The sequence below is a fragment of the Leuresthes tenuis genome, unplaced genomic scaffold (assembly GCF_036924035.1).
Source record: "Leuresthes tenuis unplaced genomic scaffold, fLeuTen1.0.hap1 SCAF_17, whole genome shotgun sequence".
Classification (NCBI taxonomy): domain Eukaryota; kingdom Metazoa; phylum Chordata; class Actinopteri; order Atheriniformes; family Atherinopsidae; genus Leuresthes; species Leuresthes tenuis.
This window is the reverse complement of record NW_027325371.1, coordinates 12,769,741-12,787,890: the sequence shown is the minus strand read 5'-3', so window position 1 is coordinate 12,787,890 and position 18,150 is coordinate 12,769,741. Positions and strand designations below refer to the sequence as shown.

Sequence of the window (18,150 nt, the reverse complement as noted above, 5' to 3'; positions counted from 1 at the left end):
TTGCTCTAATCATTATGGGAGGGTCTTTAGGTAACGATGAAAACAGTGTTGGATTAAGTTACCCTGCTGTTAGCCGACTCATACATGTCACCCTCAACTTTGCGTGCATATGCCACCAGGTTCTCCATTCGCCTGTCCTTCAGTGCTGCAGGGTCTGGGGTGGGGAATATGGCTTGTACTCTGGAGGATACAAAAAGAAATAAATCGGTTTTGGCCCCATGTACAATGACACAACTGGGGTATATATATATATATATAACCACTGCTGCTTCACTGTTGGACTTACAGTTTGTGCACCAGGTGGGTGCGCAGGTCCTGAGTGACGTGCTCATGCCAGGCCTTCCTTACACCTGAAGCAGAGAGAGGGGTAGCAGCGGGCAGGTTTCCAATGCCTCCGACTACTGACCCATCTGGCATCAGCTGACTGCAAAACACACACAATTTGATCTTGGTTTGTAATTTGTACGATGGAAATAGGACGCCTTCCAGACACATTTTACCCAAGGGACAGAGGAGTAATGAGGATAATGAAAGGACCAGCACCAATCACCGACTGCGGAGCTACACATTTATCAGTGCAGGTGAAGTAGAGAATTGCTTTTCAGAAAAGTTTTGGTAATGTAGAGAGGATGAGAAGTCTTACTTGTTAAGTGTTGAGGGCAGAGATGAGTCAGAGAGCAAGCCAGTCTGGTCTGATGAAGGGGTGCCCATGCCTCCTCCCATCTGGTTCATTTGATTAGTGCCTGAAAAATACAAAGAATTTACAGGATTTTATATACATGGTATGGTGACAATGCACTACTCTGCATGCACTTGTGCATAAAAACAAGAAAAACAGAGAAGGCCTTTTGATTCCATACCTAGAGGGTTCATATTTCGTAGCTGCTGGTGCTGGGGGCCTTGAGAGTTTTGCTGATTTGGACCCTGACCCTGGACCTGAGCAGGGGACTGGTTCCCGTATGGGAGGCCCAGGGCTGCATAGGCCCTCTGCATGGAGCTGGGGTCAATGTGTGAGGCAGCACTATTGATGGCTGTGGCACTGGGCTGGCCAGGTCCCACTGTATTGATGGCATTCTGCAGGCCAGCTCCAGGCGAACTTAACATAGCTGGAGGAAGAGGATGAGAAATAATTAAGTGGCTTGGCAACGATGCATAAATTCATCAATAATCAACAAGCAATAATTGAGGAAAATGCGTTGCTTCTTTTGCTTGAGTACGCTCTGTAATTACACAAAAAATATCTGTAAATAATTCAAATTTGCATAATTATCAGACTAAAAATGAAACACATCAACATGAAAAATTTGACAATTCTAAAAGAGAATAAAAAAGAAAAATGAAAAAGATAAAATGAAGCAGAAAAACATCGCAGCGGGACAGTTTTCTTTTGCGCCTCCATCTAGAGTCTCTGTGCTCCTTGCTGTGTTGATTGCTGACAGGGAGCATGCTGCCTCTGTGGGGGATTTAAATGCGTCATTGGGCCTTTTAACCAATTAGAGCGCATGCTGTCCTAAGACCCTGCCCCCACTAATAGCAGAGCCACCTAGCCCTTCCCCCGGGTGTCACATTACAGGCCCAGCCTTTCTAGAGGAATCCTCTCACTGTTCAAGCTCTCAGCCAGCGAGCCAGCACAGAGATGTAGCAGGAAAAACACAACCTGCAGGTGGCACCACTTCATACTCCAGACACTTCCTTAAGGCTTGCTGCTATGTCATAGCTGAGGAGTTTACACCGATTCGTAGACGTTTTCAAGTAAAGATACTGAGCATCCATCAGGTATTACACATCATTGCCTTCTCGGTTTAATCATAAGTCTTTTCATGTGGATTTTACAATAAATAAGATGAAAAGGATGAGGGCTGCTGGAGTAACTCACGCTGCTGATTCCTCTTGTCACTTGCATTCTTCAAAGGCAAGCAGACAGGACAGTCATGCCGTGTACAGTTCTTCCAGTGTGAGATGATCTGTCTGGATGATGCACAGTGAGCCACTGGAGAAAAATAAAAAGGCAAACAATGCACAGAATGAGGTGTGGTGACAAGTAATTCAACAGTGTCTGACACTTTGAAATAAACCTGAGATAAACTAGAACACTCATGCACCACAATGTTGGCAAGTGAGATGGGCACCGACTCAAAGCACACTGTGAAAACAACTATGTAAAGGCAATTAGTGAGCACATTGTAAAACCATAAATTAGGTATTTCATTCTATTCTTGATATGGTTTACATCTCAAAGTTCAAAGTTCACAAGCCATGGGTGACTTTCTTTGTGCCAATAGCTGTCTGAGGGAAGCTGCTGCCTACCAGTGTAATGACAGCGTGTAACACAGCCATCATGACAGTACTTTAAAAAGAGTAAATGCGTGTTTGCTGATGCTGTCAATCACTGGAGTTTAGAAAGTCAAGAGACTGTAAGAGTGGCTCTACTCAAGCAATAAACCGTAGAAGGAAATGAGGCCTTCCTACTGTACATTGAGAAAAACAAAGCAGCCTAACAGACTAAAAATCAACCTTCTGCTTTCTTTAAAACAGTGGCTGAACATACAATAAAATCCTCCTGCATTATTTGCTCTCAGTAAGGCCATTCTTTGGTTTATTGTCAATTGCAGACACAAATTTCACATAATTATTGCTTAAAACCGACACATTTCTTCAGTGAGTAACCATCACTACTGTAGCTTCAATCAGCCCCTCGTGTTATTTCAGTTCAGCCCAATTCTTGGGTCCTAATAGTGTGTGTGTGTTCTGTGGCATTTTGTGTTTGTTGTCTTGAGTTTAACAAATTACTTCAAAGCCTAAATTTCCTTTGGAATAAATATAAAAAAATAAATCTATCATCTACATCCATCTAATCTGTCTTTTGTCACATGCAGATCAGTACAAAATGTTGTACAGGACAATGATGGCAAGCATTTACAGCAGAAGCAGACAGACTTTCTACACATTCAGCTACGTTTCTCCGGTAACATTTAAACCGCTGGGTGCACATCAAAGACCAGAATGACCGTTGCTCACAACAGACATTAAGCATTTCTTCCATCTGTCTCTGTACGTCCATTTTTCATGATAGTCCCATAAATGAGCTCCAATTTCAAGGGCATTATAATATCAAATTAACATTATCCTTTTAATCATTTGTGGTGAGAATCCAAAAAAAAAAAGACCGTGTATTTGGTAATTTGGATCAAAGTTACGTTTGCAAACTAACGGTGTAAAAAACAGAAAACTGTCACTCACCCTGGCAGGACTTGCCAGCCTGGCAGTGGGTCATGTGGTTGAGTACGTTCTTCATGGTGCGGCAGTGGGGCAGAGTGCAGGCCCTCACCTCGCCATTGGCCTGCTCCCGCCGCTGGCACTTATGTGCGTGGAGCAGCAGGACCAGCTGCTGCTGAATGAGCTTTCGCTTCTCAGGGTCAGCCGTCGGGCCTCCCGATATGCCACCAGCCCCAGCGACCATACCCATAGACGTTACCTGTTGCTGCATCTGGGACTGCAATGCATGACAACACCAAGGGGTTAGGTACAAATCAGAGCAGAAGATGATGGTTTTCACTTTCAGGTTTTAAGTAAAAAGGACTTCAAACTTGATTAATAGGACTAGCAGTTAAAAAAAGTGAAGAAATAAAACTAAGATCAACATGAAAGTGCAAGGATTTAAGGAAAAATCAAATGTGATGCAAGCAGTAAAACTAAAGAGAAACTGGTAAACTTTGGAAGTCTATTCTAGCAAGTTACAGTAATGATACACATGATCCTCAGAAAAGAAGGAACCATCATTCTCCACCTTAAATCAATTCTATTTCATTACACCAGAGCAGAGGATCTGCTGCCCATACACAGACTTTTTACTTTGTGTGTTAAAGGAATTTCACTTTGGACTTAACAGGCTGCATTAAATTCATCTTCAAACTATACAACGCCTTTAATCCAATTTTCAGTCAAGTTGTATTCAGATAACATGAAGGCAGTGCCAAGTTTAGCGCTCTGTGAGAAGGACACAGGGTTAGTACCATGCCAGTTGACATGTTGAGCTTTTTTTTTTTTTTTTTTTTTTTTGAACCACTGCACAGGAAAACCACTGCGGCACTTTGTGTTAAACCTCTGAGCACACTGAATGCACTACTAGTTTAATAAACTGGCTCTAATCCTGATCAGGGCAGCCTTTACTCATACAAAGAGGGAAATCCCTTTGGAGTAATGCCACAGAAAAGGCAACAGCAGTAGCCGACAAACTAAATGTTTTCTCCAGCTCAATGTGCCTCAGTGGCTGGAGGATGTATGAATTTATAGAAATTATACTGAATGCTATTACACTAGTAGCCATCAAAAAAAACTCAGTTTCACACAAACCAGTAGAGAGCAGTGAGGGGATACAAGTATCAATACAAGTAAATCCACCACATGGAGAACAAGCAGAGCACCACTCTGCACAAAAGAAAAAAAACAAGTCTGCTTTCCAATTTTTTGCAGTAAAGTCTTTATGGCCACATCAAGCACAAAACTAAAGCTCATTAATAGCTAAAATGTGGTATTATGTCCCTTTTTTCACAAGCTGATGCAATTTACTGAGGTGTTCATAAAATGTCTGAGACATGCTTTGGTCAAAATAACCTTTATTCGAGTGGATTATTTTAGAGTGTGGAGTGACCCATTTGACTCCAGTCCACCTCTCTCTTCAGCCAATTTTGAGATCTGTAACAACTTAATAACCCTTGTAGCACTTTATTACTGTATTTGAGAGCATATAATAAATAATCTGAGAGCTCAGACCACACGCCAAAAGTACTGCCTGGCAAATAATTGCATTTCCCTCATCTGCATTTAGACCTTGGATTGCTGGTGGGCTACTGAGCCTTTTTTAGGCCGTGTCGACACAAGCTGTGTTGTACTGGCCCAAGTTGTGAGAACTTGCACTCCATAACATAACGGCCGGTTAATAAGCTCTGAGCTTCCCTGTTGCTCCATTTATCTCGGTTTTGCTTTTAGGAACTAACATAAAGAACATTTTGCTTATACAGCTAATATTTCACCAGTGTTTGCTTTTGTAACAGCAGTTACTGAAGCTGGACTGATGGTGCATTCAACCTCAAATAGAAAATCTGAATGTTCAACTTCCAACTGGTAAAATTTTTTTATTTTTTTTAAAATAATAATAATACCAATTAGAAGTCAGATTTTCCTTGTTGGTATCCAAACCAGTAAACAGAGCATTATTAGCACACAAAGTTCTTATATTAATTATATATCTTATGATGAGATTTGATGTTAAAAGCCAAATAAAAAGCAGAGCAAAAGAGGAACATTTTCATTTATATGGGGCCAAAAGCAAAATGCCAGCATCGTGTTTTTCTGAGTTGGTAGTGACTTCAGCCATCAAAATATATGCTCTCAAGCACTGAAGGACTTCCATATTTCCCCTTTAACAGAACACAATCAGCAATGCTGTGAGCCTTCACACATTTGCACCTGCTAACACCTGCAACTTGACTTGATACCAATGGAGGCTTTTTGACCACACCGTACTAGGGACTTTCTGAGGGACATGGGGACTAGGCAAGAAGTCCCTGGGGTTTAAAAGCCTAATCTAGGTCCCAGCTTTTTTTATTTGTTTGTTTTGCCCCAATGACAGCAGAAACAAAAGCAGAGCAACAGGTAGAAGTTTATGTATGGACTGTCACTCACCATATTTGGCACACTCCCAGCTCCTTTCAGCTCAGCAGGAAACTGGGTCAGGTTGTTGGAAAGGGCAGTCTTGTTCTGGAGTTGTTGGGCGTTGACCCCTGCTGTCCCCATCTGTTGCACCCCGCCCTGGCCATACTGCTGGCCAAATGGAGCTCCTGACATCGCCATCTACAGTAAGCAAATAGGACACAGGGTGGTCAGACGGTAAATCTTGGTGTATATACCAGAGGCGTAATCTAACCAAAATACAGTATTAGAACAGAAGCACGTTTGTTTTTTTCCGGAATATTCATTTCATCCAAATACATTCTGAAACTATTTGTATTTGGAAAATAGAAGAATAAATCTGTAACGGCTCGGTGGATAAACTTGTTGTGTGCTGACAGTCCAGAAGGATGGGGGGTGGGGTTTAAACTGATCGGCTATGGTAACCAAATAGTTTCATGCATCTCTACCTCCTAATCAGTTAACTTTTACCCGTGTGGGTTGGTCCCACCCATTTCTCATGCACTTGCTAACAGAGGGTGTTCACTTATGTCACTCATCTTACTGGGAATGGTTTTAAACCACCTCCTCGATTAAAATGAACGGGCAAGTGGGTCTTTCTTTTGACTGATACTGCGCACTGGGCACCAGAAGAAGCCCACAGCAAACTTCTGCACCACCCTTTGGAGGGAAGCAAAGGATCATACAGGTTGGCTTGCTCTCTAAGGAAACTCAACTGACATGGAGATGGTGGGATTGAGAGCTGCAGCTCAGGCGAAGAGGCACAGCTTGTGCCACATATACTGTTTTCCTCTTAAATCTGCTGAGAATGTGACAAATTTGACACTTTTTTTTATTTTTTTATTCTGCTTCCTGTTTCACTAGCCTAGTGCAGGGCTCCAGAATTTCACAATTTTTGAAGAACAACAGAAATGTATATAACCATGACCAGAAGTGCAACAGTGCGATAGCTACATTGAGGCTTTCGTGCAGATCATCAAACAGAAAGAAAATTGAGACTCCCACCCCCCATGCCCCCCAGCGCCATTAGAATCAAATAATATTCTGCTGAGAATCAGACGAGGCATGAGCAGTTGACCTTGTGTTGACAACGGAAAAGACCTTCTCTTGCCTGAAGGACTGGCTCACACCGTTTCTGTGGATATTATATCGAAAGGAAAGGAACACGGTGTGGCGCTGCTCTCTGTGTGGTCCAACATTTGGACAGAAAACCAATTTCACCGCAAACTTTAAACATTAAACACAGCACAACAGCATGAATATGCAGGCAAAGAGTCAATGATGGAATGGTAGCAGGCCTGCAACACAGAAATTTAACAATCGGCTCTAATAAAAACTAAATGAAAATAAAATGTGTTCTCTACTACATTAAGCTGCCATTGAGGTCTTTGCAGTTATAGTACTGAGCTCTAAACTATTCCAGATTAACAACTTTTGAAACGGTTAGTCGAACTAATGAAATACAAAGTAGTCACAAACATTTCAGAAACACCCAAATATAATTTCTAATAATCCTTATTCTCATTACATCATCCAGTCCCATTCCTGGCACGGTCTGCATGAGTCTGTCTGCTGCCTGCCTGCCTGCCTGCCTTCCTTTCTCTGTGGTGGCTAAAGCAGCAGCCTGCTTTGCTTCACAGACAGAGCAAGCCCTGCCCAGCATAGAGAAAAACGGTACGTGACACACAGAGAAAGACCAGCTTGCACAACAAATGAGCACTGCACTGCTGCCTGCCCCTCCCCCCTCCTCTGCACAGAAACCCACAGATGCCTGCCGCCTGCCTCTCATTCAACCTCTCACACATGGGTTCACCCACTTGATGATCTGCACTTCTCACAAAGGAGTGGCGATGTGTAAAATGACAGCACTGCTGCAACCAAAATCCTTTGGTGTTTTAGCTCTTCTTGGCACATTGAATCTTCTTTTTTCAGTTTGATTGAAGAACTTGAATTCTTCAGAAGTGTTCCGTTTATTTTAAAAATATTCAAATGATTTTCGAGTCTCATCCTAACGCTCCTTAAACCTCATTACATTAATTAGCAAATCTGGAGACTTTCATTCTTCTGCATACTTTTGAAGTGGACATGGCACGATCATTTTTAGTCATTTAATTCTTAGTCTTGGATACTCCTACATTAGCTCTGAGCCCATCATAACGTAAAAGAATTTGTAATTATTCCAAAAGGAAGGAGAACTTTCTCTTGAGGGAAGCCGCTTAGTGAAAACCAGAAGATTTCGGGGAAATATCATCCGATTGGCTGAATTCTTAGAGGCTTGCCAAGGGCCGGGGGAAGAGGATGTTGGCGACTCGAGAACATGCACTACTCAGGCTCACATCGGTCGAGAAGCGACCACCCGTAAACAAAGGATAACTTTGATGAATGTGACACATTTTTCAGCATGACAACATCTCAAATCCAGCTGTACAAGCTTAAGCCAGAATCGGATCCTGAACAGGGCAGTGAGCAACTCAACAACCGCCACAACAAAGATTACAGCCAGACATCTGTTTGATAAATATCATTACAAGTAATTGAACAACATTACACAACATGGTGTCTTTCAGTTCCTCGCCGTACTCTGCTGTCAAGAGTTGAAGACGTCGGAGGCAGGGCCGGCGGATAAAACGATTCATTTCATCCCGATCTCTCTTATCAACATGCAACATTTTCAGTCGATCTAAATAAATACAGTGACCTACCAGCGGACTGAGGAAGGAAACTGAGCACAGACAGGAGAGAACGAGTGTAGCCAAAGAGAGCCTCAAAAACAGTGAGACTGAACTGTCAAAGTGGCTGACAAAAAAGGTCCCACTAATGCTTAGTTCATACTTCTCCATAACGTCGACGGCGTTGACATGACGTCTTCATTGAGCATTCGAAGTTCTGCGTCGAGGGAACACGTTGCTCTGCAATTCACCATGCCGCTAGGGAGGTGAGGCTGTATTTGCAGTTGGAGCTCATCAATATTGAAGAACAAATGCTTATATCGCAAATGTTGAAGCGCAGGCGACAGAGAAGACGTTTGCGGAGGTGGTCTGTGCGACCGGTCGAGGCTGGGAACAGGTGAATTTGCAACAGTGGTTCAACCCACTGAGGGACCTGGATGAACAAATGCACTTTCGATACTTTTAAATGTCAACGGGCCGATTTGACGAGCTTCTTTGCCGTATACCGCCATTAAGCCCAGAAAAAGCAACTGCCGGACATTACGTTCTGAGCAGACCAATCACAGCCCTTGCGGTCCACATCTACGCAACGTGTAGTTTAAATGTTTTGGATGTGCAGGTCAGGCTGCGGCGTAGGGCTCCACGTAGCTACGTCGTCGCTACATCGTGAAAATGATGGAGAAGTATAAACTACGCTTTAGTCAGTGGTATGGAAGTTTGGATTCAGTAAAAAATGATGAAGAACAGATTAATACAATGTGCAAACTTTGACTTCAGTTGGTGAACGCCAAAACTGGAAACACCTTATTAAAGGTACTATCCCAGTAACTATGTAGAAAGCATGAAAATGCGGGCCAATGAGACCCGGTACATAAGTTGCTGCTGTGCGAGGTTCAAACAGAAAAGCATCATCTCATCATTTGTGGCTGCCATCCCATAAGAAACGCATTCAAAACGAAGCAAAGGGATTACTCAAAAACGACATGATTTAAATGTACATTAGTCTTGTGATTCAGACTATTATTTGGAATTTGTGATTACAGATTTTGGTTTTACAGTCATAGTTTTTACTTAATTACATGGGGAGAAAACTATAGGGAACTATACTTGGTTTATGTTGTGGTCATTATTAGAATACTTTTCATATTGACATTAACAAACTCTATATTGTGACAAAGATTGAGATCGATCAACTAAGCAAAGAATATCCTCATGATAGCTTTCGGTCTATCGCCCAGCCGTAGAGGGTAGAGCGTAGCAAAAAGGCAAGAAGAAAACATCTGCTCCAAGAACTAGAGCAGCTAATGTTGCTTACATGCTCCTGTGACTAAGTTGCTACTTGCTGTTCTTTGCACCCGATATGTGAAGTACATACAGGGTCGTAAATGCAAACTAGTTGCGTGTGGGCGTAACTCCCTGGTCTCTCAGCGGTTATAGAAGCAACATACTTTCTGCTGCCCTGTGAACAAATAATAAAATACTTAACAGAGAGGGCCATGAGCCCCCTTGACAGCCTTTTAACTCATCGTAAGCATGATGTTTGCACTAAAATGCATTTGTATGTCTAATACCAAGGCAACACAGACATTTGAAACAGTCTTACTAACTGCTTGAGGTTCAAACTAGTGCCCTTTTAGTGTTGGAACACTCCACTTTAAAATTCAGCCTCCCCGCAAAGCCAGTGTTGTACTGGGCCTTGTTCATAAAACTGTCATTCGTCAAGTGTAGCGAACAAATCCAAGCGTTTTCGTGACTGAGCTGTTGGCCAAGAAAAACTAACTGCATCCACTGATCCAAGACCACTGGGTCTTTAGGGATGCTGAAAAGGGCCTACTTGCCCCCTCAAACAAAAACACATTTTCTGGAAGATCTCTCCAAAACTCCACAAAAGAAGCACACTTCTACCTCTTTTTGAGCTTTGGATGACATTTAAGGTGATAATGCACCGTTTTAACACAGCAGATGAGCCAGAAAAAATAAATGGAGAAACATGCAATGGGCCCTTTAAAAACTAACTGTACTTTTCCTAATTGCACAAGCAGAAATAAAAAGTTGTCTTCTGCAACAACAAAGTAACTAACTAATCATTTATCCTAATGTTTGCCATAAAAATGAGCAGCTTTTACCCCCACTTACTTTAAGGGACATAAGTAAAACGGCAAAGAGCAAGTAAAGAAAGAGCATAAATAAAGGTGTAGTAGACTATTAAAAAGCAACTAGTCTGTCATGTAAAACCTGTAAGAACCCCCCCCAACCCCACCCAATTATACATCAGATTTTTTAAAACAATAGAAAATTCGACAAGCATCTCAATGGGATGTAAGGTATGCGTTTCAGTATTTAAAATAAATTTGACAGATAATAAAACTGTAGGCACATAAAGCAATTAGCCTTTAATCCATGTTCTATCTAAACAAAGCCAGGCATTAAGGTGTATGCATGTGTGTGGGAAAGGAGGGGCTTGTTTCATGTGGTGATGTCTGTTGCAATAACATTGGTGAGAACTAGCCTGCTGGTTTAATCTTGGCTTCCTGACAAACCACAAAGCCCTGCAACTCTCAGACAAGGGGAGAGACATTTTCTCACATTAAACACTTCAAAGTCTATGAAACAGAAAAAAAACATGCAGCACCTTAAGCAAACTCCATCTCATTCACAAACATGGATCTTCACGCAGCAATTTAATGCGGAAACTCGCAAGTCTTTGCATATTGTCATTGCTTGCGTTCATTTTCAGATTGGTGAAGTGCAACAACGCAGTAGTAACGTACAGATTGTTTAGATGGCGACTGGAAACATAAATATTAGCGTAACCACCTTGACCAGTGATCTGTAAATCAGGCACAGAGAAATCAGATTTTTCTACCGGCCTTTAAATGCATCACACGCGCCGCTACACAGCCAGCCACAAGCTTGCATGTAAGCAGTTCACTCAGCCAGAATGTTTGAGGCTAGTTCAGTCAAAAAAAATATGAAACCATCTTAATAATCCCTGAAAAGCATTGTCATTGTCCAACACTACTTGCTTCATGCTGTCGTAGCTTGCGGCCTCATTCCCTGAGAGGATATTCTGTGCGTAGCCCTCAGTGATTTAGGGATATACGCGCTGCTACTGGCAACGGAAAAGGATTTAATCGCCGTGTTTTTGCAAATGTACTCATTACCCAGACATAGACACGAATGAGATTCAATGGTATTTTAATGGTATCAACAATGAAAGAAATAAAGAAAAAAGTCAATGCATTTCAAACACAAGTACCTTGCTGCATTCCATTAATTTTACTACTTTGTACTAAGGTTTTCATTTACAAAAGTACAAACACTGAAAAAAATTCAATGGCCTACAATCTGGTGCATATTACAGCCCTGGTGACCTGTCCAGGGGGGACCCTGCCTCCCGCCAATGACAGCTGGGTGAGGCTCCAGCCCCCCCGCGACCCTAAACTGGATTAAGCAGGTATAGAAAACGGATGGATGTTTTATTACAATCACACAGTTAAATGGTAAATGAACTGTACTTGTATAGCGCTTTTCTGGTCTAGCTGACCACTCAGAGCGCTTCTTGAGTTGAGTTTTCAATCAAAAAAAGTTACATAAAATGTTATGAATGCTGTCAGTTACAGTTCTTGGAAAGATCATTTGAATGAGCTGTCAAAAGACAAAAAAAAAATATCAGAATCACTAAAGAAAATTGTAATGTGAGCTTCTGTAATAATGTTCATATCGGCTTTGATCTGCGAGGAAACTGTGTGGCAAACTTAGACCCACACAGACTGACGCACTGGGCAGCAGATTAAACCTCTGCCAGCTTCCTCTAACAGATCCAGCAACAATAAGTAAATCAGCAATAATGCCAAGTTATAATACATTGCATATGCTTATCTTTGAAAATGTCAAACTAATTCTGAAAAAAGCCCACGCTGAACACTGCTTGTCATTAATAGCTTATTACAATGCTGGAATAAAAAACATTTCTAACCAATATGCATCACAGGAAGGGGTGGGCGATAAAACTATCTTAAAGTTAAATTGTAATTTAATTTATATCAGTCTCTGTGATCATTACAAGTTTTAAATTGATCCATTGATAGAGCAACCAGTCCTCTTCTTAGCACAAACCAATGCAACGACAGCCCATGGGGTCTGCCGATCAGAGCCGCCCTAACTGAGAATGATCAATGAGTTTTCCTACCCAAGCATGTTTATTCTCAGCTAAAGAGTCATTTTCCAATTTGCAAATTTTCCCTATCCTAAACGGCAATGTCTTCTTTTACTGTAGAGCTGCACGCATTGCAACCATCTTTGGTGAACAGCCCACATATAAATGCACCTCTCTACATGCACAGAGACACTAAATCAATATGCGCAGCAGCAAGACTTGTTGAGTAACAGTTATTCCTGACTGCCTTTGTTGCAACATTTGAACTTTTTCAGATCCTTAAAGAAACTTTTTCCTACAAAAAATAAAAATAAATAAATATATATCCCAGTAATTTCAGGTTGCTCATTGCTGCTGCAGGCAGAGACAAGGAGTAGCTTGTATTATTGCGAGAGTGCCCCAAATATGGGGGAAGCCAATTTTACCATATAGGAGTTGCAACAAACTTAACTGCAGTCTCTAAAGTTAGTGCCTTGCAGCCTTGCAGCGGACAATGACACAAATGTGTGAAATAGGAAGGTATTTGGTAGCTTCTGTAATGGTGTGTGATGTAAATATAACTCAACTCGTGAATATAGCTAAAAAAAAAAAAAGAACATAACTGAACACTACAGTATTTGGCAATTCTTTTGCTTCTTTGCTCCCCCTTTAGTTGTGGGATGTAACACGACTGTCATAAAAACAAATCTATGCGTGAACTCAACAAATGTGCAGCCATACACATTCATTTTTTGCAATGTATAAGAGACCATAAAGACAGCGACTACAGCTCACTAAAAATTTAAAGCGACCGATGAGCAAAACAGCGTGTTGCAGGGCTGGAAACCAAAGTCCCAAACAGCGGAATCTCAGCCTCCCAAGCACTCTAGGGCAATTCTATGCCTGGGAATGTGCAGAACAAAAGTCAGTGTACTTCAAAAGGAGTCAGGAGCACATAGTTTTAAGGCTCACAAACCTTTCTAGCCCTAATCGGTGCTAAAGAAAAGCACTGTCTGCTTCCCAAAAAAAAAAATACACAAATTAGGGGAACATTACGGATTATGTGTGCTGGTTTACTGCCAAGAATGAAAACAAATTTTCCAAGAGCACTTCAGCCTCTTGCAAATAAACCAACCATTTCTTCAAATGTGAAGAAGTGCAGCCAAAACCTCATATTCGAACCTTGAAAAGCATTTCCATTCTACTGTCTTCAGATGTACAGTAGTATCTCATGTGTTCCAGTTTGATGCTGATCTTGTGTTTATATGAACAAAAAACTGATCACGTATCTACTAATCAAGAATCATTTTAAACCTCACCTTATTCATGTCTCCAGCTTGCTGGACATTCAGCGTGTTGTGGGCCATCTGTGGTCCTCCTTGGGTGAGAGTCTCTGCCAGCACACTGCTTCCAACACCAGGTCCAGCTCCTACTTGGGTCCCCTGCATGCCTTGGCCTTGGTACTGCATACCAGGCCCAGGTCTCCCCCGGCCTGCTGGTCCCATAGCTCCATTCATGACCTGCCCTGTCTGGCCCATGACACCATGACCCTGCCCACTGTTCAACATGGCCTGGTTAAAGCTCATGCCTGTGCTTCCATTGCCTTGTCCACCCGAGGCACCCCCTTTCTGGCCCTGGGGAGACTGGTGATTGGGGGAGCCCTGTCCTAATAAACCTTTACCCAGTACAGCACCTAGCTGGCTCCCCACCATGCCTCCCTGTTGGGGGCTGCCAGAATTCAGGCCACCTCCCAAAATGGAAGAGCTTCCTGGTCGCAGGAGCTCAGATAGCTGCTTGTGTTTGGCAGCAGCATCAGGAACAACTGAGTTGAGACCAGGGCCCGCTCCACCTGGGCCACCAGTGGAAGGCATTCCCATTCCCAAGTCTCCGTTGGGGATGAGCTCATCTGGAAGGTCATTTTCCAGGTCAAACAAAGACACAAAATCTGAAAAGAAAGACAGAAGAAAATAAGAATTAACAGCATGTCGTCAATTGCTTGTTTTACATGTAGTGCTGTATGTGACCCACAAAGCTCATACAGGGCCTGCTTGACCATATGATTTTGATCCAATGTAAAATTAATTCAGAGAGCAATTAGGCTGAACAATGACATTAAGCAAATATCAGAACTCCAAATGTCTGCAGTAAAGCACTTTAAAATATTTCCACACATCAAACTTGTTGACTCTTTAGAGCAGCCATATTATGGTGCGGCTGACATACAACAAGAGAAATAGAAATGAGGTGGACTTAGCGACTCCGAGACCGATGACGACAGACTCCTTGAGATCGGATCGGGACACCCCTAATCAGCAGCAATCATTTTAGACTTCCTGTGGACATTTTCTTGCCAGCCAGCCAGTAAAATCTCCAGAATATCACAGAGCAAAAGAATGTGTAGTAGCTCATTTTCTGGAGCATTTAAAGTGACAAGTGTGCAAAGTGAACAAGTGCGCTGGTGAGAATTTCTACACGAGACCTTTTACTCCTGATCTATACGTTGCCTTCCACTCACTTGTTATTGTGTATACATTCAAATACATGTGGTATGGGTATCAAACAGTTTTTAAAGAACCTTATTCCCCACTCTTGACGTGCTGTTAACTAAACACAGCAATTTACACAATTTACTTGCATGTGACAAAGTCCAGACCCAACTGTCCTTTCATACCCTGGAAATCTTTGATGTTGATGGGTGTAGCGGCTTTAGTCTATATATGCAGAAAAAGCTTTTGGAAACTACTTCCATTCACACTTCCTGGCTGGGATTATCATACAAAAACAGAGACGGGTAGTTCAGGCAGAAAGTCGATGTATGTTAATGTTTAATAATAAAGTTTAATTAAAAGCTTTGTAACTCAACTGGCTTTAGTTGACATTGTAGAAAACATAGTATCCCTTATCATATCCTTAAATATGGACACTCAACACATAATATCATTAAAAGAACACCGATTCCAAATCACGTGTGTCTGCCAAGATGTTTCATGTGAGCACATAAGTGTGCTGGTGTATGAGGCAATAATCGACAGCCACACCCTGGCACACACCTAGCTTAATGTACACTGATTTATTAACAAAGAGAAATCCAACCTGTTTCTCAATGATATATGGCAGCAATTAAAGAGAGCATTAATATCACAGTCTCTGCTTTAAAACAGAGAACACAGAAAAATAACAGCCCAGTCAAAAAGCTGGCCGAGAGGGAGAATATGCCTTTGGTATGATGACTTCTCTAAATGATTAATATATGTCTTAAATTCAGTTATCAGGGATACCCAGTATCAGGGAATTAGTAGTTTAGTAGTGACCACAAAAGTATCCAACAGAGAACTTAATTTTAGTAATACCCTTCGAAAATGGTGTTGTTGCAAAGAAGTTTTACACAGTCGGCTGGATTTTTTTTTCTGTGCCATCGTTTAAATGACTCATTAACATTAGTGTGCATATTATAGGTTACATATAAGTAAGTAGCCTCATTAGTCCACAATCAATTGCAATGGTCAGGTCCACGAGCAGTGGTGTGGCGCAGGATATGCATGGGAAATATGGAGCGCACCCACTTATTTTTCAGTCATCACGGTAAACTAAAGTATTCGGAACCATCCACCACTATTGTGCAGTAGTCCACAAGTAGAACCAGGTCAAACAGGTAGAGGAAAAATAAATAAATAAATAAACATGATCATCAGCACAGGTTTGGCAGGCTGGGATCTGTAACACGACCATCCTCACACCGCCTATAAAGACTTTATCACACATCAGAGAACGCAAATGTCAGAATCGGGCAAAACAGAGCATGGAAGACTACAGACTACACTGCCAACTCCCGTGCATCTGATTGGACGCCATGCGTGAATCGAGCCCAAGTGTGGACACTTCAAGACAAGCACTGTGCGTGCTGATGACATTTGCCACATTATTTCTATTTTGTGGCTTGCATTTTATTTTCTACTCTTTCCTCAATATTAGAAATATATTCTATTAAAGTAATAGTAAATGCAGAAACATCATTAAAAACAAGCCGGTAGAGACGACATCTTCACAACGACACTGCGATTTTTGCACCGAATCTTGCTCCAGAGGCCACTCAGCAGGGGACTACGCTTTATGATACAGTAAAAGTTCACCGTTTACTGAGACACTGTCTGGCCCTGAATTTCCAACAATATCCAAATTTCATGAGTGAAAACAACTAAAAATAATGACTGTCAGAAAACACTTGGCTGCATGTTAATGCGAACTGTAGGAAGGAGGATAATCATAGTGTGCTACATATTCTAGCCCAGGTCCTCAACCAGAGGCCCGGTAGCCCGAGAGTTCGACTTAGCATCTTAGGTGCCCTCAGGACTGCGCCACTACATTCAAACCTGAAGAAACAAGTGGATGAACTGCTTTCCACACAACTGATTGGCAGCAATTTTGTACATTTTTTTATATGGTGTTTTATAAGAAGAACTGTGATGACTTCAAGATGTGCAAAATTAGTGGCAGGCAACACATGCGAGGCTGAGGCAGCACTCATTAGTTGCACCATGTCCATGAAAACCACAACCACTCAGAGAAATGGACAAGAACATTTTTGGGAGAAAAGGCTATTGAATGTGATGGTGAACACTCCCGACCCCACGTCTTGAAGAAAGACATCAACTGCCTCCTTTTGACCAAAGCTGTGCCACTTCTGGGCTCGTGCTATAGCCAGTTCTGTGTTGGTTCCAGCTAAGATCTGGTTTGGTTAACCAAAGCGAAAGAGCACAACAGAGCCACATCATTACGTCGTTTTAAAAAGTAACTTCTAACATGTTTGACCCCGTTTCCACTCTATTCTGGATTTCTGAGGAGGAACACATCTTCACGAGCAACAGATTACATATTTGTCTCGTTTCCCCAGCAAGCAGATGTACTAATATCACAAGTTTATTAACGTTATTTAAACTGCAGTTGGTACCCATGTTCTCTGCAGCACCAACAGGTGTTTCCAAACACTAACCAGTATTCATGAAGGGCAACACACATGGGAGTAATGCACGCTGTTTCGAGCGGGTTCATTTAGAGCTTGAGCTCACCAGATAGCTTAATATAACACTTCATGGAGTTTCCATCCTCTGATAACAAGTTACTGGGCTTATCAGTCTGGTCAAGCCATCAACAGTGACATAGGATTATGTTAAGGTGTGAAGAAAGGCGGATTGATTTGTATGTATTAGAGAATGCAACTCAAAAGGAAAATGAGATCATGCAGTTCTGACTCCTGCTGTGATCCTGACTCCAGTGCAGCGCTTGAACTAGAGTCGGGGAGGCGGGGCCAAGTTGGATGAAGACTTGTGTTTGCAAACAGTCACAGAAACGTGTGGCTTTGCAGGCCTTTAAGCCTGAGAAAAGTGTTCAAATATACACCATAGAAGATATGTGAAAGTGAATGTCAGTTAAACCAGGGCTGCACGATTAATCGAATTTCAATTTTTCAACAAAACTAAACAGACGTGAACATAAGATACTTTAAAGGCGTCTTCCACCACTGCTGCACACAGCAAAGGTAAATCAAGACCTTACAGTTGACCACATACCTGCATAAGTGCCAATCACCAAGATGAAGTTTGGACAAATGCTTTAGAGTTGTGTCTGCGCCACAAAGCAACATAAATAACTTAT

The 18,150-nt window shown here is 41.9% G+C and overlaps 1 protein-coding gene across 5 annotated transcripts in view; it reads right to left on the bottom strand.

The window, feature by feature from the left end:
* crebbpb (CREB binding protein b) overlaps positions 1-18,150 on the bottom strand; it is a 37,384-nt gene that overhangs the window by 13,595 nt on the left and 5,639 nt on the right. For all 5 annotated transcript variants that reach the window (XM_072369389.1, XM_072369393.1, XM_072369391.1 and 2 more), the window contains exons 3-10: positions 13,818-14,443; positions 5,686-5,853; positions 3,241-3,493; positions 1,877-1,990; positions 861-1,106; positions 644-743; positions 287-424; positions 63-180 (exon numbers count right to left, since the gene is read on the bottom strand). In XM_072369389.1, coding sequence (XP_072225490.1) covers positions 63-180; positions 287-424; positions 644-743; positions 861-1,106; positions 1,877-1,990; positions 3,241-3,493; positions 5,686-5,853; positions 13,818-14,443 — 1,763 coding nt within the window. The remainder of the gene's footprint in view (positions 1-62; positions 181-286; positions 425-643; positions 744-860; positions 1,107-1,876; positions 1,991-3,240; positions 3,494-5,685; positions 5,854-13,817; positions 14,444-18,150) is intronic.